At 43.9% G+C, this 20,448-nt stretch overlaps 2 protein-coding genes and 1 pseudogene across 2 annotated transcripts in view; 1 reads left to right on the top strand and 2 right to left on the bottom strand.

Moving 5' to 3' along the window:
* DSG1 (desmoglein 1) overlaps nt 1-20,448 on the bottom strand; it is a 121,940-nt gene that overhangs the window by 32,690 nt on the left and 68,802 nt on the right. Inside the window, exons 7-11 of the mRNA XM_068237307.1 lie at nt 9,770-9,936; nt 6,614-6,748; nt 4,372-4,557; nt 4,017-4,288; nt 1,630-1,775 (exon numbers count right to left, since the gene is read on the bottom strand). Coding sequence (XP_068093408.1) covers nt 1,630-1,775; nt 4,017-4,288; nt 4,372-4,557; nt 6,614-6,748; nt 9,770-9,936 — 906 coding nt within the window. The remainder of the gene's footprint in view (nt 1-1,629; nt 1,776-4,016; nt 4,289-4,371; nt 4,558-6,613; nt 6,749-9,769; nt 9,937-20,448) is intronic.
* On the top strand, nt 13,747-15,939 carry LOC137518295 (uncharacterized). Its single transcript, XM_068235955.1, has 3 exons — nt 13,747-13,987; nt 14,403-14,562; nt 14,677-15,939. The coding sequence occupies exons 1-3, from the start codon at nt 13,747-13,749 to the stop codon at nt 15,467-15,469; spliced, it is 1,194 nt and encodes a 397-aa protein (XP_068092056.1). The 3' UTR covers nt 15,470-15,939.
* Nucleotides 18,080-19,175, bottom strand: LOC137518289 (uncharacterized; annotated as a pseudogene).

The following is a 20,448-nucleotide window of genomic DNA, read 5'->3' as shown; positions in this document are numbered from 1 at the left end:
GAAAAATTCATTTCCCCCCTCCCCTCTGCCTTGGCATTTTGGAGAAGCTGTGGACGAGGCTTGTTTAGTTTATAGGAAATTAGAGTATTAAAACAAAAAAAGTATTTGGCTTGAGGAATGCCCTATAAACTATATGTAAGGAACACAATTATGCAATGAATAAAAATATATCTTGGATCCACTTTAAGTGACACGTGACATGATGAGACACACATATGTATGTACAGTGCCAAGCACACAAATAAATATATGCTGTGAGGCCTTTCTTCTTTCTCTGCCTAAAAGAGTTAATATTCAGCTATGCAACTGACAGTTTTTCTTCAGTCAGGTCCCAGTCGGGACTATAGCATCCCTCACTGACAGGAAATTACAGCTATAAAATACTTTGTTCTCAGAAGCTCAGTTCTCTGCCAGAAGAGGATAGATAAAAAAGGTCAATAGTTCATATGTTTGAGCTCTCTGAGACACATGGACAGATTGTTTAATTGAGACAAAACAATAAATCTGTTTTTTTAATCTTAACATGACAGTTTTTAAACTTAAAGGATAACTGTGGGGGAAAAAAGAGTTGAACTTACCCGGGGCTTCTAATGGTCCTCCGCAGATGTCCTGTGCCCGCGCAGCCGCTCACCGATGCTTTGGTCCCCGGCTCCCCGACTCCGGTTCACTTCTGGAATTTGCATCTTTAAAGTTGGAAAACCACTGCGCCTGCGTGGCCGCTACCTCGCTCCTGCTGGCGTCACCGGGAGTGTACTGCACAGGCCCAGTATGGTCTGCACCTGCACGGTACTCTCCTGGTGACGTCAGCGGGAGCAAGGACACAGCCGCACAGGCGCAGTGATTTTCCGACTTTAAAGTCGCAAATTCGGGAGGTGAACTGGAGGTGGGTCCTGAGAATCAGTGAGTGGCTGCGTGGGCACAAGAGGTCTGCGGGGGACCATTAGAAGCCCCAGGTAAGTTCAATTCTTTTTTCCCCGATCCCCTACAGTAGTCCTTTAACATAAAACCGTGGGATATCTAATTTTTAGAAGTAGGATGATAGATACAATTGTTTATCTCATCACTTTGTTTTCACCTAAGTTTTGCTTTAAGATGAATAAATAAGTAGATAAAACTCTTTATTACCATCATTATTTTTACAAACAAAACACATACTGGGGTTGATTCACTATAACAAGTAGCGTGCCTTATCAGAGTTAACATGTCTTATTAGAGTTAACATGCCTTATCAGAGTAGCATAGCGAGCGCTATGAACTTATGCCTGCTAATTGGCAATGACGAGAGCTCCACTTGTCCTGCCCTGAGCCCCTGCGGGTCCAATCACTTTAAAGGACAATATCCCCGCACTTTGATTGGCCCAATAGGCTGCCTGTCACTTGACAGGAAACTGGACAGGTAGCCTATTGGGCCAATGAAAGTGCAGGGATAATGTGATTGGACCCGCAGGGGCTCAGGGCAGGACGAGTAGAGCTCTCGTCATTGCCAATTAGCAGGAATAAGTTCATAAGACACGTTAACTCTGATAAGGCATGTTAACTCTGATAAGGCATGTTAACTCTGATAAGGCACACTATTTGTTATAGTGAATCAACCCCTCTATGAGGTTTATAGTTTATCTATTTGCTTACCTCCGTCAGCAGCGTAGACTACTCCAGAGTAGGTTCCATTGTCCGAAACAGGAAGACCTTCTTTCATAAGTAGGTAAGTACCTCTGATCTCACCAGTTGCACTATCAATGATAAAATATTTGCTTGACGTGCTGTCCATTGAATACCTATTTAGGACAGATGAACATTAGTGGTTTCTGAAAATAGCATTTGAACATACCGTACACTATACTGTATCTGCTTTGCAACATCCAAAATATTTTCCATATAATCCACTCAATATCATAGTAATTTATTTATCCTTAAAAATTGTTTTGGGGGAAAATCTTAATAAGTTATAAGAATAAATTGAGCACAATCAAATAGTTACATTTTTTGATGTTATTATAATAAAAAGTAGGTGGATGTTATAATTTATTTCTTATGCATGTATCAATGGTATACATTTTTTTAAATTGGTCTTCCTTTCATTACAGCGTAACTGCCCGAAACAGCATTAGGCCAGTGTCTGTCGCCATGCTTTGAGACACATTTTTTCTGGGAAGTGTGGATCTTGGACTCTACTCCCTCACGCACTCTTTATGTAAGTTGGCCAGCAGGCATTTGATGGACTTTGGGTGTCTTTGGCGCCTATCTACTGCAAGTTGCTGGTCCTTGTTGTACATGAAAGTTGCTGGTCCTTGTTGTACATGAAGTGCATTTATGGAAACTTTTTTGTATTAAAAGAGCTTAATGTTTTGCAACATATTACTGAGTGTGCTGATCCTTCTGCTATACCAATTGCAGATTATATCATTACATGTGTTCACTCATTATGTAGAAGACAATTGCTGCATATGTGAGAACAAATCTGCATATAGAATATAAGAAGGGCCATTCGGGTACAGTGTACTGGAGCTCCAAATAGTGGCAGACATAGTGGCGCTGCTCTTAAATAAGAAGGAAGGTGATTCGTCTTCAACTTCCCAATAGTGGCAGAGGCAGTGCAGAGGAAAGTAATTTGCTAAGTTCAGTATTAAGGTGGCTACTAATGATCCAATTTCTAGTGAAAAATCGTTTGAGTGATCAGATAATTCTGATCGGAAGAAAAATCGTTCACTACACCATCAATGAACCAATATTTGCTTCCTATCTATCACAACAAGAAAATCCAAATTTTGGTTTGATGAAAATCCAATCAGACGACTATTTTTATAATCATTCTTAATCGATTGTGCTCATTAACTAAGATTATTTATAACCAATCCGATCAGAATTTCGGACCGCTCTAACGATTTTTCGCTAGAAATTGGACCGTTAGTGGCCACCTTCAGGCTTAGGTAGGAGAGAGAGGTTAGTGTGATGTGTAGGTAGGGGAAGGTTAGTGTTAGGTGTAGGTAGGGGGAGATAGTGTTATGTGTAGGTAAAAGAGAAAGTTTAGTGTTAGGTATAGGTAGGGGGAGATAGTGTTAGGTGGGGGGGGGGGGGGGGTTAAAGTTATGTGTAGGTAGAAGAGAGAGTTTAGTGTTAGGTATAGGTAGGGGGAGATAGTGTTAGGTGTAGGTGGGGGGGTTAGTGTTATGTGTAGGTAGAAGAGAGAGTTTAGTGTTAGGCATAGGTAGGGCTCCCTACCTCCCTACTTTTTTTGCCTCTAGGCCACGTATATTGAGGCCCCCCCTTCCAAGCGCCGCCCCCTCTGCCATGTAAATCATCCCTGTACTGCAGACCCTCTCTTTCATGCACAGCTCTCTTGGACATCAGCTTCCCTTTTCGTATGTTGCTCCCCATTTACAGCCTTTTCTTTCATACATAGCAACCCCTATTTCATGTCCAGGTGCCCCCGGTGGCTGCAACTGCTTAAGGCCCTGGCCTTGGGGGCCTTTCCAGAAACCCGACCCTGCAGAGGACTCCATTGCGTCCAGTACATCGGACATGTCATACGTAACCACTACCCTTCTGGAGCATATGACCATCTCTTCCTCCTCCTCCTCTCTGTGGCTGGCTGCAGTCTTCTCTCTGCAGCTCTCAACCATCATTGGGGAGGGGGTAGGGCTCCTTACTCAGCACTCTGCTCTCACTGTTACTGCACTCTGCTAGCACCAGCTGCCTCTCCCAGTAGCAAGTTTACACAGCCTCCTTGCAGCTTAGCTTTTGTAGTGGCACAGGAGATGGGTGGAACTCCATGTGTGCTCGGTGTGGCTTCCTTCACCCCCTCTCTAGGCTAGTGCCCCTAATATATCTTGATGGGGAGCCATGAGCCATCCTTGTATATGTTTATTTCCCCAGCCTGATCTGCTCTTTTGCTGCTGCAGTCAGAGGCCCATGCCATCCCTACCTCTCCCTCAGCATGTCCTTGTTTAGAATGTATAAATATAGGACATTTTAAAAATGCAATACTGCTAATTGCAGTCTTGTAAAGCTAAACTTACACAACATTTGTTGCAGGCATTCCGGTGTCTGGATTAATAGCTGTTGCATTAGCAAATACGTATCTCAGAAATTCTGCTTCGCTTAAACCAGATGGGATGTTCAAATAAATTGTACTTGGAACGAAAACAGGTGCTTCCACTTCGTTTTGTATTTGAACGTTAATGCTAGTCATCTTCGCTTGATATTCAGACATGATGGAGTAATGAAAAGCAGCCTTGTTTTTCACTATAAAACCAAGGTTTGCCATCTGCATCGCTTCGTAGTCCAGTGGCTAGAAAGTAAGAAAATAAGCACAGGTGAAGAATGAAAGCCAAACAGAATTGTGGTGCTATCTCTTCTTGTAAGAGTACTTACCCTAACAATCCTTAGGATACCTTCATTTGTCTGAGCATCTGTATCAATGGCAAACCATCCACCCGAATTGCCTGATATGATTTCAAAGACTGCACACCAATTATCAGAGTACATTTCATCGGCATCAAACACTTTCATCCTTAGATCAGTTAAACCAACCATGTTTTCCATAATTTGGACTGAGTACTGAAATAAAGGTACACATGCAACATTACATATTACAGGTGTAAGAGGGATACATATGCATTTCAGATTAGATTTCATGGCGGTCAAAAAGTTCCTTGTATCTGAAAGTAAGGATGCATTGAGACATCCTCAATGTGTGCCCCCCCCTCTCCCCCGCTGCTCACCCTTTTTAAGTACCATTGTGTGAGCAGTTTATTTCATGATGGGAGGACGGGATGATGATGCATAGCTAGAATCATGCTTTTGTCTGGGTGATAGGGAGAAAAAAAACCCAATGGCCACCCAGCAATGAAAACAGGTGAGGGGGAGCATTGGGATATTAATGTTAAATGATAAGAAGGAAATAACACTGAGGAGGGGGTTAAAGGGGTATGAAACTCAGCATTTCCTCTTTGTTCTAAAAGATTTTTACAGCATAACATTTTCTACGACAATAAAAAATGTGTAGCAGAGCAGCATTAAAACAGTTAAACAGAGCATTTTGTTCTTCAGTGGAAAGCTCCTTACTGCTTCTGGTAACATTCGAAGAGGTGAGAACATTATCTTTTGTTTAGATTCCTCTGTTGCTACAATTAGTATACAGCCAGTAGCATGTGCTGAAACTGAACTGCACTGAGCTGAGAAGCAGAGAGAAGTGAGAAATTATCACTACTAGTTTGTAATATATAAATACAGCAGCTATGCAATGGCAGCATTCAGAGCAGAGAAACTGTACTTTGGGAACTTGTAGTTTGAAAACAGGCAATATTACTTGTGCACTACTGCATTACTTGCGCACAAAAACAAATATTTGTATTGAATGTTATGTCAGAGTTTTATCCTACTGTAGGTTGGATGTCAGGAAGGGGGTTTTCCGTATGAAGTAAAAGTTTAAGTTTACGTGGAGCATTAAAGGGGGGGGGGGGCAGTTAGGGGACTGACTATGGTTAAGCAAATAACCAAATTAAGCAAAGAGCCCCTAAAAGGACTGTGTTCCAATGTTAAATTACTAAACAACCAGCACTGAATCTAAAAATATACGGTACCCTGATGTGTGGACCTCTCCATGTTTTTGTGTACTTGCGCATGTCATGGTATGAGGTATGCAGGAGAACAGTATGGGACTGTGAACTATGAGGACAGCTTTTGCACTTTGGACTGCACTTTCCTATGCTTTGTAAACCAATCGTGAGTCTACTCACTATGGATTAGAGACTGCTATGTAAGACAGTTAATTGCTGTAATGTAGAGTCTGGAACTTTTCAGTGTTTACTCTAATGGCCCGTACTCACGGGCTGCAGAAGTGGCCTGTCGCCAGCACACGTGAGCGTGCTAGCGACAGGCCGGCGACAGCTTCTCTCCAGGTCCCTCCGCGTACACACGCGGAAGAGGGACCAGCGGCGAGACGGAAGCTGTCGCCGACGTTCCTCCTCCCCCCGCCGGAAGCTTCATTCACCTCTATGGAGGTTGCTGTCGCTAGTCCGCGTACTCACGCGGACTAGCGACAGTTGCGGCGGAGGTGCGGCGGCGACTGTTGCCATGCGATTGAAACTTTCAATCGCATGGCGACAAGAGTGGCGGGCGACAGTTCGGGGTGCGTGCGCGTGCGACGGCCCATACTCACGGGCGACCTATCGCCGCAACACGCGCGCGCCGCGTGTTGAGGCGACAAAAGTCCCTCGTGAGTATGGGCTTTTAACGTACGTATTCTAGCACATCATATGATGCATTGTGGCCAGTGAGAGAATGAGGGAGTCCCAGGTGAACGCCATCTTTGTGAGTACGCTACTGGGCAAAGAGTGAAGTGTGGCAAGTCAGTGTACTGTAACAAGATGCTGATACTGCATAGCTTAAATCAAAGCAACTGCTATAAGGTCCTTGGGACATCAATAACAGTTCAAAATAAAAAAATAATATGCCTAACTATAGTGGTAATAGGAGGATTAGGACAGAACTTTCACCAAACTCATTACCATATAAACTAAATGTACGCACATTTTCAGAATAGGCTATACATCAAACATATTACGTAGGACCTTTTGAAATCCAGTAAAGTAAATTTTCTAGACCTACTCACCGAATCAAATTCCAATACAGGAAAGTTATCGTTCACATCTAGAATCTTGATATCAGCACCGCACTGTCCAGAGAGCCCTCCAGCAGCCCCATTCAAGTCTGAGCCACTGACCATCAGGCTATAGGTGCTGAATGCCTGCAGACAGATCAACGTTACACTAATGTGAGCTACTCAGCAAGTTGATTTCATGGGGATTTTCATAAATGAGATGCTTAATTTAGAAGTTATGGGGAATGAATAATAGTAATCGTATGAAGAACATAAAATGGGCAACAGACTGTGCCAAATGTGCAACAAGGACTATTTTATATTATAACCATCATAAGAAGAAGCAGTTCAGCACTTGCATTCCACGTGTCATAAAACGCTTTAATACATCCGGCTTATACATCACGACAGATAACGTGCATCATGAATACATCACAATTCCCACCCTATCTTGTCTGGCTGTGGGGTGAAGTGGGAGCGGTGGTTAGCCTGATGACCGTTTTGCTTGTATATAATAAAATTTTATACTATGTCATATGCGACGAATTATTAATATTGTAATTAAAAGCTATGTTTTATTCAATCTTACATTATTGTGCCATTAAACCCTCACCCTGTTTTTTTTTTTTTGGGGGGGGGGGGGTTAGGGGGAGGAGTGTTGTCATATGATCAATTCATTAGAGGAGTGGCTATACTTGTAAATTACATTGATCTATATATCATATCAGTAATAATAGTACGGTAGTAGTAATAATAATGATAATAATAATGATATGGGTTTTGAATGGGCAGGGACTGAACCTGGAATATACCTTTAGCAGGCAGCAGCACTACAATGGAAACAGGCTATGCTTGGCATGGCTTTTCACACTCGGGTACTTTTTGCCCGCAATTCGCGCTTTGCTGATCGCCGGCAATCAGCAAAGTGCTGCTGCACAAGAAATCCTGTGAGATTACTCAGACTGCAGCGATTGTGGTGCGTTTGTGATTTCTGATGATCACAAACATGATACATGTAGCATTTTCCTAATAACTGTGTCACGATTCTCATTCACTGGAATGAGACTTGCAAAACGCAATAGCTGAAAAATCACAGAAGACAGCAATGCAAAATTGCTATCGATTGTGATAGCGTTTTGCGTTGCCGAGTGTGAATGGGGCCTTAATCCTGATTGTGTGATTATGCCTACTAGATATTTGGCAAACAAAATGCAAGCGAGGATATTTGTATCAGCAGAGGCTGCAGCAGCCCCAGTGGGTCTCTTCATCTCAATAGCTCTGCAGTAGAAGGAGCTCTCTTTTTTTCCAACGAATCTTGATCAAATCTGCTGATATCCTAACAAGTGGACAGGAGAATGGACACTTTTAAGTAGGAGGTAAAAAATGTGTTGTTTTTTTTGTAAGTGCCATTCAAAAATGGTCTTGAATGGCCAAGCCATTCCCCCTGCTCAACCGACAATAAAAGTTCTTTGTGGAGTTAAACATTAATGGACACCAGTACTGAGAGCGAAATGAAGGCTTACATATTAATTTCTGTTTATACAATACCAGTTGCCTGGCTGTCCTGCTGATCCTCTGCCTTTAATACTTTAGCCACAGACCCTGAACAAGCATGCAGATCAGATGTCTCTGACTGAAGTCTGACTTTATTTAGACAGATTAGTTGCAAGCTGCATGGTTGTATCCAGTGTATTATTCAGATACTGCTGCAGCCAAAAAAGATCAGCAGGACTGCCAGGTAACATGTATGGTTTAAAAGGAAATAAATATGGCATCCTCCATATTCCTTTCAGTTCTTTAAAGCACCATTTATTTTGAAAATCTCTAAAGCTCAACAAAAGTCTTTTAAATGCACAATTATCAAACAACTTGAAGAAGTTGGACAACTTTTGTCAAGTAAAATATCACTGATAAGAGGCAACCAATGACTGATAAAATGCAGCTCAAGTCAATGCAACAGTTAGATTGACTTGAGCTGGGTCTTATCAGTCATTGGTCACCTCTTATCAGTGATATTTTACTTGACAAAAGTTGTCCAACTTTTTCAAGTTGTTTGATAATCGTGCATTTAGAAGACTTTTGTTGAACGTGTGTATAAGCCTTAAAGGGGAACTGAAGAGAGAGGTATATGGAGGCTGTCATGTTTATTTCCTTTTAGACAATACCAGTTGCCTGGCAGCCCTGCTGATCCTCTGCCTCTAATACTATTAGCCATAGCCCCTGAACAAGCATGCAGCAGACCAGGTGATTCAGTGGTTCAGACTTATAAGTCTGATCTGACAAGACTAGCTGCATGCTTGTTTCTGGTTTTAATCAGATACTACTGCAGAGAAATAGACCAGCAGGGCTGCCAGGCAACTGGTATTGATTAAAAGGAAATAAACATGACAGTCTCCATATACCTCTCTCTTCAGTTCCCCTTTAAGCTACAGCTGTTAGATAACGAATAGGTGATTAAACCCAGGTAAATGACCATATCTCCAGACTGATGGAGAGGCTGATCTAGGTTATTACACATCCCCATACCATAGTAAAACCTCTGCTATCCCGATCTCAGACATCTGGGAGTCTTAACCAACCAGCATGTCTATGGGGGAGAAAGGGGTAGAACTTTTGCAGAGTTTTTGCAGAGATGTGCTCAGCTAAAGCAACTTAGAAAACCTCAAAGTTGTGTCTTCTACACTTCCTGCAGCTCCCAGCTTCTGTGCTGCATCCATTCACGGCTCCTGGCGTGTCACCTGACCTGCATTGGGTCACATGCATCCTTTAGGAGGACGCAGCAAGTGTAGAAGACTGCGCCAAGAGGTATTGTAAGTTGTATTAGCTGAACACTGCTCTGCATGCAGGGAGGTAAGTGCTACTTTAGGCTGGTTGCTTGACCTCAAGCAATCGGCACATTGCTTGACTTATCAAGCAACCGGCACGCACACATATGCAGTATCAGGCAACCCCTGCCTGTGTCGGGTACTGGGGGTCTTCTTACTGTACTAGCATAAATCATAAATGAGACATGCTTATATGTATTCATATACCTGAGCAGCTTTTCATCACAATTATTATGTAATTGAATGATTACTATATGTAATTATTATATCATGTAATTATTATGTCAATGGAAAATCACATGCAAACCATCATATCTTTGTAAGAAAAATTGTGTACATTTACCTCTCTGTCAAGAGAATTAGACATTGTGAAGACTTGGCCGGTGTACTGATTCATGATGAACATTGCTGGATCCGAAGGGCTCTGACTCAGAATTCTGTAAGCGATTTGAGAATTTATAGTATTTGGTTCATCCGCATCAGTAGCCTGTATCTGCATCACCAGGGTGTCTAAGCAGGACATGACAGACACAATGACATATAAGAAAGTGTAATTCAGTACTGGGATGCAATGTAATACTGTGGCTATGGGGTGCCAAGGTGTATTGTGTGGCAGCAATGGTGACTGGTAAGCAGCAGCACGATGTTAATGACGATCAGCAAGAGAGAGATAGGTAAGCGGTAAGAACCACAGCAGTAGAAAGGTTAATATAGGTTAAGTGGGAAAAAGGTTAGGATTAGACCCAGCGGTAGTAGGAGGAGTGGAAGTAGGAAGGTCAGTGTTAGTTGTAGCGGTAGTAGGAAGGTCAGTGCTAGGTGTAGAGGTAGTACGGTAGGAAGATCGGTGTTAGGTGTAGCAGTAGTTGGAAGGTCAGTGTTAGGCGGAGCAGTAGTAGGAAAGTCAGTACTATGTGTATGAGTAGTAGGAAGGAAGGTCAGTGTTAGGTGTAGAGGTAGTAGGCAGGTCGGTGTTAGGTGTAGCAGTACTTGGAAGGTCAGTGTTAGGCGGAGCAGTGGTAGGAAGGTCATTGTTATGTGTATTAGTAGTAGGAAGGTCAGTGTTATGTGTATCAGTAGTAGGAAGGTCAGTGTTATGTGTATCAGTAGTAGGAAGGTCAGTGTTATGTGTATCAGTAGTAGGAAGGTCAGTGTTAGGTGTAGCTGTAGTAGGAAGGTCAGTGTTATGTGTATCAGTAGTAGGAAGGTCAGTGTTAGGTGTAGCTGTAGTAGGAAGGTCAGTGTTATGTGTATCAGTAGTAGGAAGGTCAGTGTTAGGTGTAGCAGTTGTAGGAAGGTCAGTGTTAGGTTTAGCAGTAGTAGGAAGGTCAGTGTTAGGTGTAGCTGTAGTAGGAAGGTCAGTGTTATGTGTATCAGTAGTAGGAAGGTCAGTGTTAGGTGTAGCAGTTGTAGGAAGGTCAGTGTTAGGTTTAGCAGTAGTAGGAAGGTCAGTGTTATGTGTATCAGTAGTAGGAAGGTCAGTGTTAGGTGTAGCAGTTGTAGGAAGGTCAGTGTTATGTGTATCAGTAGTAGGAAGGTCAGTGTTAGGTGTAGCAGTTGTAGGAAGGTCAGTGTTAGGTTTAGCAGTAGTAGGAAGGTCAGTGTTAGGTGTAGCTGTAGTAGGAAGGTCAGTGTTATGTGTATCAGTAGTAGGAAGGTCAGTGTTAGGTGTAGCAGTTGTAGGAAGGTCAGTGTTAGGTTTAGCAGTAGTAGGAAGGTCAGTGTTAGGTGTAGCTGTAGTAGGAAGGTCAGTGTTATGTGTATCAGTAGTAGGAAGGTCAGTGTTAGGTGTAGCAGTTGTAGGAAGGTCAGTGTTAGGTTTAGCAGTAGTAGGAAGGTCAGTGTTAGGTGCAGAGCCGGGCCGACACATAGGCTGGCGAGGCTACGGCCTCTGGGCGCATGTCAGTTAATAAAATAATGAGCGCAGCCTCGGAAAGTGTCTGCCCACTAGCGCCCGCCCTGCAATTCACCGGCCGCTACGCTACTAATTCAGCGGCGCCGGCGAGAATTTGTCACTGTACACTCTCTCTCTCTGAGAGTGTACAGTTACCATGGCTACATAACGCGGCACCGCCCCCCGCTCTCTCAAGCCGCCGCCGGGCATGTTGTTACTTTTTATCAAGCGTGCAGCTCACTCACGTAAGCCCACGCTTACTGTGGCTGCCGCTTGGTGGCTCTCGCGTGAGTCCCGCCCGCGGCACGCCACGTCCCTTGATGTGGTCTGCTTGCTGAGCCTGGCCTGCCCACCCTCTTCAGCAATCAGCACGTGACTTGCCGTCAGTAACGTCCCTCGCAGGCGTCTTCTCTGGCTGGACTGGCACCCACTGGAGTGGGGAATGATCTGACTGGCACCCACAGCCATATTCAAGCAATCAAGTAAGTTGATAAAAATCAGTGCCCACCAAGCGCATTTGGGCTGAGCATGTAGATTGGGGAAGGGGGGGGGGCGCACTTAGGCACCCCAGCCTCTGTTGGTGGTGGACCTTGTCCCCGGCCCTGGTTAGGTGTAGAGGTAGTTGGAATGTCAGTGTTATGTGTACCAGTAGTAGGAAGGTCATTGTTAGTTGTAGAGGTAGTAGGAAGGTCAGTGTTAGGTGTAGCAGTAGTAGGAAGGTCAGTGTTAGGTGTAGCAGTAGTAGGAAGGTCAGTGTTAGGTGTATCAGTAGTAGGAAGGTCAGTGTTATGTGTATCAGTAGTAGGTAGGTCAGTGTTATGTGTATCAGTAGTAGGAAGGTCAGTGTTATGTGTATCAGTAGTAGGAAGGTCAGTGTTATGTGTAGCTGTAGTAGAAAGGTCAGTGCTAGGTGTAGCAGTAGTAGGAAGGTCAGTGTTATGTGTATCAGTAGTAGGAAGGTCAGTGTTATGTGTAGCTGTAGTAGGAAGGTCAGTGTTATGTGTAGCTGTAGTAGGAAGGTCAGTGTAAGGGGTTAGCAGTAGTAGAAAGGTCAGTGTTAGGTGTAGATGCAGTAGGAAGGTCAGTGTTAGGTGTAGCAGTAATAGGAAGGTCAAGTCAATGTTAAGCGGAGTGGTAGTAAGAAAGTCAGTGTAAGGTGTAAGAGTAGTGGGATAGTTAGTGTTAAGGGATAGATTAGGAAAGAAGTTTGAAGCAAGCTTTACATTTTAAAAAGTATCATGTAAACCACACCTTTTCAGACAAGCCTGCCTACAAGTTGGTATAGGTAGCATTGGAAATTCACTACCTCATCCACTAACCACTGTGTCTCCTTCCCCATCGTTTACAAACCACAACCCTCCTAGATTGTAAGCTTGCAAGGGCAGGGAGCTCCTCCTATTGTTTCTTATTTTACTGTAATTTGCCATATGAATGTGTACCAATTTTAGTGATATCTCAAACCACACATTAACTAGGTATGTATTTGTCCTTTTATTACTGGATCTCATGACTGTACAGGGCTTGATTCACAAAGCGGTGCTAACTGTTAGCACGCCTGTGAAAACCCCCCTAGCACGTCTAAACGAGCTTTTCGCGCGTAAAACTTTATGCGCGCAAAACTTTGTGCGCGTAAAACTTTACGCGCGCACTGCACAGAGCGCAGGGCGCTCCGCGCGAAGTGCCCATTAAAGCCTATGGGACTTAGCGCCCATAGGACTTTGCGCGCGCAAAGTTAGCGCGCGATCTGATTGAGAAATCCGGTGCTAACCTACTAAGCACCCTGGTTAGCACGTCTAAAGACTTTAGACGAGCTAAGTAGCTTAGCACCGCTTTGTGAATCAAGCCCACAGTGTCTTCTTGAACTTCTTATGTATATATGTTCCCTAATATTTGTTTTGTACAATGTACAACACTATGGAAGATGTTGGAGCTATATAAATAAAAAGTAATAATGATAATAAAATGTACTAATGTCAATACTATTAGCTACTGCTCACACTTAATTTAAATTAAATGCTCACAGCTTGAAATGTCTACATTGTGTAAAAATTCCCAATTTCACTTCTAGCCAGCCAAAGCATCAGTTTAGGGCCGGTTCACACGAACGTCTGCCATCGTTATTTTCTGTCGTTTAAACGACGCGTTTTAACCGCTCGTAATAGATTTCTATGAGAGCGTTTATGTTAGTATCGTCTGGCAGCGGTTTTGGGAGTTTTTTTCAGCGTCGAGGTTGATGACGTTCTTTCGGACGCCTCATGAGACTTCTATTGGCGGCTGCGTTTGGCAAACGTCAGCGGTAAACGCATACAATCGCCGTCGAAAGCACGTGAACGGTTGTGTTGAAGGTTGTAGGCGTTCTGGAGGTATCTTGTTGACAGGAAATAGACAGGAAATAGACCAGAATTCATAGGGAAGGGTGTTGACAGGAAATGGACCATAATCCTCTAGTGCTAAGGACACAGAAGGAAGGAGAGATGAGGCAGGTGTCTCTGGAGAACACTGTGGAGCTGGGCAGACTGGTGGACCTGATCCAGAACAAGCCTGCTATATGGGACACAGGCAGCGCTGAGTACAGCAACAACATACAGAAGAGCAGGGCATGGGAGAGTGTGTGCCTGTATTTTTTCCCTGATTACCATCGTCGGTCTGCAGCCACCAAGAAAAAAATGAGTGAGTTTACACTTTGTGGTTCCTTATTTCGTTGTGCACGAGTATTTGTAATGTTCTATTGTTTTTTAAAACTTGAGCCTTGGTATATCTTTTTGTGCAATCCAGCTAGCCAGCCGAACTGTTGTGCAAGGTTGTTAGGCCTGAGAATGGGGAAATTTGTCTTATTATACTGTGTGCATCATGTTCAACCATGCTTCATTTGCTATCTCTAGGCTGTTGCACATGTCTTCCAAAGCTTTTTGGGGTTTATTTGGTATAGTGCATTTTTTTTGATTTTTTTTTTTTTTGTTATTATTATTGGAAGGGTGGTGTGTGGTAAGGGGTAAGAGAGTGGTAATGTCTGATGAAAGTATGAATTTGTATTGTTGTACTATTTATGCACAATTTTGACATTGGTGTTTCAATGTATTTACAGTGAACATTGTGAAAACCAAGTGGAAATCCTTGAGAGATAGATTCAAGAAAGACTTGAAGGTGCATCGTGGTTCCAAAAGTGGGCAGGCTCCATCCAAATACAAATTCCATCCGATGTTTGAAAGCCTGATGTTCCTTGTTCCGTCGCTGCAAACCAGGGCGTAAGTGTGATTTTAACGATTACCACCTAATCAATATGTCTTTCTCCATAGTCATGTCATCTTTCATGCGAATGTGGTCGAATTTTTTTTTTTTTTAATTTTTGTTTTCCATAGTACTTCTGGAAACATGGGATCGGTGCGTCGTGAGGAGGAAGAGCATGACAGTCAGTCTTCTGTACAACCTGAGGATTCGTTTTCTGGACAGTCAGCAAGTGAATCTCTACGCGATGTTGGTGTGGAGGAGCAATCAGAGTCTTCCTCTGTGTATCAAGATCATGGTGATGATTGTCTCTCTCCGCTAGCTATAACTCCTCCCCCATCTTCACCCGTTTCTGTAGCTGCTCGTGCCCCTGTGAACCCACCCAAAAGAAGCAGAGGTGCTGCCAAAAAAACCACAGATAGTAATAATGAGGAAGTTTTAAAAATGATTAAAGAGGTGTCAACTTGTGTAGAAAATGCTATGAGGCCTAAAGATGACATATCCTATTTTATGCAGTCCTTAGAATTGGATGTTAGAAAAGTACCAAAACACAATTTGGGGAAGTTAAAAATTGATTTTTTAAAAATTGTTGATCTTTACCTACAGCCAGATGTTCCTTTGCAAAGACAACCAGACACACAGCAATATGCTCCACCTCTCAACCAATCATTAGCATCAAATCAAAACCCAATTGCAAACTATAGTGCCATGTATCCTTTCACCACATCCTCATCTCAAACCCCATTTTCTTACAACAACTATCCGGGCCACTGTATTCCTTATATGCAACCAACACTGGCAAATACTTCAAGATCACAGCGCGGTCCTACTCAAACATCCCCTGTGGATTTTGGTACTGCTGAGGCTCTAGGCTCTTCTTTACAAATGTTGTCCAGATCCTCAACTCCCATAATTGAGGATGTGTAAACTGCTGAGTATTACAATAGTACTGCATTGGTGTTTAGTATATTACATAGTATGTATAGTATAGTATTTATGGTATAAGTTGTGGTATACCAGTTTTTTCCGTTAAGTTTATATAATTTTACCTGGTCCATTGCAGTTTCTAGGCTAAAATGCACCCAGGGCGAGGGTGTAAAAATTGCGCCCCCCCCCCCCCCCCGAGCAAGGTATGGGTGCCCGCAGTATAGTTTTGCCAGGTCTAGTTGCACTTAGTATAGGTCCCCCCAGTATAGATAGCCAAGAATAGGTACCCCAGTATAGGTAGCCAGGCATAGGTGAGCCGGTATAGTTGCCCACGCTATAGGTTAGCTAGGTAGGTGCCTCCAGTATAGGTAGCCAGTATAGTTGCCCCCAGTATAGGTTAGATAGGTAGCTGCCCCCCAGCGTAGGTTAGATTAGGTAGGTGCCCCCCAGCGTAGGTTAGATTAGGTAGGTGCCCCCAGGATAGATTAGATAGCTAGCTGTCCCCTATAATGGAGGGGGGAGCCGGAGCCGCGGGGAGGGCAGCCCGACCTCTCCCTCCCTCTCTTCTCCCGGGTGCCCTCCATGCTCCCCCCTCAGATGCAGAGCGAGCAGCCGGGAAGCGCTGTTTACAACATACCTCCCTGGCTCCAAGCGCTGCTCTCTCGCCGCTGGTCTGTCTCCTCTCTCTGCATAGATGCGGATACACACGCGGCTTCCTGTTTAGCAGCATGTGTATCAGCATCTATGCAGAGAGAGGAGACAGACCAGCGGCGAGAGAGCAGCGCTTGGAGCCAGGGAGGTATGTTGTAAACAGCGCTTCCCGGCTGCTCGCTCTGCATCTGAGGGGGGAGCACGGAGGGCACCCGGGAGAGGAGAGGGAGGGAGAGGTCGGGCTGCCCTCCCCGCGGCTCCGGCTCCCCCCTCCATTATAGCGCCCTCCACCAAACAGCGCCCCGGGCGGTGGCACGCCACGCACGGCTGAAGAAATGGGCCTGACCTGGTCACATAGTCTAAGCAGTGCACATACTATTGCAACCTGTATTTGACAGTACCCTTATCTGTCCCATTGTTACCGTTATTAAAATTACATAATTTCTTAGTGTGTGAAAAATATAACATGTACTTGCCCTCGGGCTTCCTCATTCTACTGGCAGTAGATCTATCCACCGCTGCCACTGCACATTTTTTCATGAAGGGCACTCTGCGGCGATGGACAGATCATCTGCCAGTGGATTGGGGAAGCCCCGGGCAAGCACATGGTAATTTTTCACCACTACGATACTTTCAACCTATGCGGGTATAAAAATGTCCCATCATACACATTTTTATACTATATATCATATATATAGTTAGTATATACGTCCATATAATTGCAGTATATATAGTGCCCCCCCCTGTATACAGGTAGTATATACTAGTGGAGTGTTTGGAACTGCAACCCCCCCCCCCCCCCCGCCTGCACACACACAACAATCCTGATCTCTGTGTCTGTCCAACCACCCCCCGCCCCCCCGGTCAACGCCACTCTATCCCCATGCAGCTCTCTGAGATTTGTTTGATAAAATCCCAAAGGCACATTGAACATACCTTCGTGTTCTAGTGAGGCGATAATTAAACCCACACTCTGTAATATCCAAATCTCTCTTTGAGAAAGGCTTCATGAGGTTTGTATACAGCGCAAAGGCCTCATCTCCTACAAGTACATGTGGGAAAGGCTGTCCACCATCACTAATGGGACAGGGGATGGGGAGATTTAATTCCCCTGCATACAATCAATGACCAATACTGCTAATAAAAAAAAAATACAAGGCAGCCACAGATGTTATCTAAATTTTTATTGTGGAAAACACAATTATATATATATAAGAGTATGTTCAAGTAGTAAATATAGTATGTTGTTCACAACTTTACAACTATTTTATCTAACAGTTTTTACCTGTTGTTTATAGAAAAAACTTTACTGCAGATATCAATGTGATAATACATTGTAATAAAAAAAAACATGTTTTGGACATAATCTATACGTCTACATTCTTGGTTTGTAACATATTAAAATCATGTTTGCCAGATATCAGCACTGGTGTGAAACAGTCCCTGCCAGGTAAAGTGTTGTCTCTGTACCTCCTTGGTTGGAAACAGTTCTGTTGAAGACTTGTGGTACAGACACAAACTAGGCACAGTGGGGGTGGGGTGGTGGTGATCAGCACTGGTGTGAAACAGTCCCTGCCAGGTAAAGTGTTGTCTCTGTACCTCCTTGGTTGGAAACAGTTCTGTTGAAGACTTGTGGTACAGACACAAACTAGGCACAGTGGGGGTGGGGTGGTGGTGATCAGCACTGGTGTGAAACAGTCCCTGCCAGGTAAAGTGTTGTCTCTGTACCTCCTTGGTTGGAAACAGTTCTGTTGAAGACTTGTGGTACAGACACAAACTAGGCACAGTGGGGGTGGGGTGGTGGTGATCAGCACTGGTGTGAAACAGTCCCTGCCAGGTAAAGTGTTGTCTCTGTACCTCCTTGGTTGGAAACAGTTCTGTTGAAGACTTGTGGTACAGACACAAACTAGGCTCAGTGATCAGCACTGGTGTGAAACATTCCATGTCTATTTTTTTTTTTTAAATCTTGCTGTACTGAAATGGTATTGAACCTTCGCGAGACACAAAGTAGTTAGCAAATCTGCCACGTACATCTCCGGCTTCATTGCTGCCTCTACAAGAAACACTCTGAGTGTCTGTGAAAGGATGATCTGGGACCTCATCTGAGTTAATGCCTTCTTTCATACGTACATAATTATGGAGAACGCATGCGGCCTTCACTACATTATCCACATTATCAGGTGTCATGATTAGTGTAGAGTGGAACACCCTCCATTTGTTTGATAAAATCCCAAAGGCACATTCAACATACCTTCGTGCTCTAGTGAGGCGATAATTGAAGACACGTTTTCTAATATCCAAATCTCTCTTTGGGAAAGGCTTCATGAGGTTTGTATGCAGAGCAAAGGCCTCATCTCCTACAAGTACATGTGGGAAAGGCTATCCACCATCAGCAATGGGACAGGGGGTGGGGAGATTTAATTCCCCTGCATACAATTTCTGACCAATACTGCAGGAACGGAATATGTGAGAGTCTGCAGTACTCCCATAGGACCCCACATCCACTGCAATGAACTTGTACTGTGCATCAACCACAGCCATAAGCACAATTGAGAAATACTTCTTGTAGTTAAAATATTTAGAACCGGATCCTGTCGGTAGCTGGATACGTATGTGCTTTCCGTCGACGGCACCGACACAATTTGGAAAATTTGCTTTAGCTTTGAAGCCTCGGGCTGCCTCTTTCCAGGTATCCTCAGTTGGTTCTGGCATATAAAGTGGTTGGAGTACCTCCCAAATCCGACGGCAAGTGTCATGCACTATCCCATGTATAGTTGATCTTCCCAACCTAAACTGATAATGCAATGAGGCAAAAGACTCTCCAGAAGCAAGAAACCTGAGGAGGAGGAGGAAAATAGTATTAAAATACACAAAAAATACGAGTTGGACACAAAAGTATAAAAAAACAAACACCATAAACAAAAAAAAACCTGACTCACCGTAAGGTCAGCAACAGTCTTTCGGCTGGACTGACCGGCATCCGCATGTTGGTGCGCTGTCTCCGAATAAGTGGCGACACCAACATCAGGAGTTCATCGAATGACGACACAGACATCCGAACATAACGGTGAAACTTCTCGGGGTGTCTTCTTAAGTCTTTATAAAGGGCCATAAAGACACCCTTAGTAGACCTCTGAGCTGTTATGGGATGTACCCATGTACGATGACGCACAACCCTCTGAGGCGAAGACCGCTTCATCAGAAGCATCCTCAAAGAAAGAAGCTTCAGCTGCAGCAGACTAGCCTCACACTGATCCATATTGAAAGTCAAAAACGCAATTCCTGGGGACAACTACCAGAGCTCAAAGACAAAATGTCGATATCACTCAGGAGTACAGGAAGTACAAACCTATGACGAATTTCCACTTCCAGGTACAGTTGTTCTGCCCCTTTTTATGACTACTTCCTCTTTAACAGGCGTCTAACTATCAAACGCTACCAAACGCTGTTGAACGCGTACGCTCACTGGAACGCTGACAACCGCAGGCAAATAGTTTTGTTCAAACGACATGACGATTTGTGTCGTTCGGCGTTCAGCGGTTGAACGCTTATAGACGCGGACGCAGCGCAGACGTTCACGTGTTCACAAAGCAGCATTAAAACATCTGCAATACCGGTACATGTTTATTTGATTGGTAAGTTAGAGCAGACACAGGAAACACTAGATGACCCTGACATTGCGAATTTACAATCTACAATCTGCTAACTGTTATTTTATAGATTATATAGTTGACGGACTATTATGTTTTAAACAATAAGACTTTACCTGCATATAATATTGTTTGAATAAAATAAGTGTAAACCCATGTGTTTCAGCATTGAGCTGCTTTGTGAATCAACTCCAGGGTAACTCTTTCTCAATATTTCGACTAATTGAGGGATTACATCAGGCTGATACAACTATCTATCATTCCATAGGAAGCCTTTGCAATTATCTTTTTTTATTACATGCACAGAAAACAATGTAAGCATCTGAAATACAATAAAGTTAGCCATGGGGGGTGGCTAAGGTTTGTTGGGGGTGGGAGGGACTCGCAGGGCCGGGCTGAGGCAGAGGCGAGAGAGGCTCCAGCCTCAGGGCGCAGTGTAGGAGGGGGCACACAACTCACTCAGCTATCATTCCCCTATTGTGTTTGAAGCCGTGAGAAATAAGAAAATGGGATACATGGCAGGGACTGCAAGCCAGATAAATAGAGATTAAGCTGTTAAGTCCTTTGGGGGCCCTGGGGCGCCTCTTAGTCTAATAGCAATCAGTGTGTGATTGCAGGGGTGGAAGGGATTGAGGGGCACACTTTGGTGTCTCAGCCTCAGGTGCTGGAGGACCTTGT

Source organism: Hyperolius riggenbachi, chromosome 5, assembly GCF_040937935.1.
Source record: "Hyperolius riggenbachi isolate aHypRig1 chromosome 5, aHypRig1.pri, whole genome shotgun sequence".
In the NCBI taxonomy this organism is placed as follows: domain Eukaryota; kingdom Metazoa; phylum Chordata; class Amphibia; order Anura; family Hyperoliidae; genus Hyperolius; species Hyperolius riggenbachi.
This window is presented reverse-complemented; position numbering and strand designations above follow the sequence as displayed.

Coding starts and splice junctions, on each gene's coding strand:
- LOC137518295 (XM_068235955.1), top strand. CDS start 13,747: ATGGACCATAATCCTCTAGTGCTAAGGACACAGAAGGAAGGAGAGATG. Junction 13,988..14,402: donor AGCCACCAAGAAAAAAATGA/GTGAGTTTACAC, acceptor ATGTATTTACAG/TGAACATTGTGAAAACCAAG. Junction 14,563..14,676: donor CCGTCGCTGCAAACCAGGGC/GTAAGTGTGATT, acceptor TGTTTTCCATAG/TACTTCTGGAAACATGGGAT.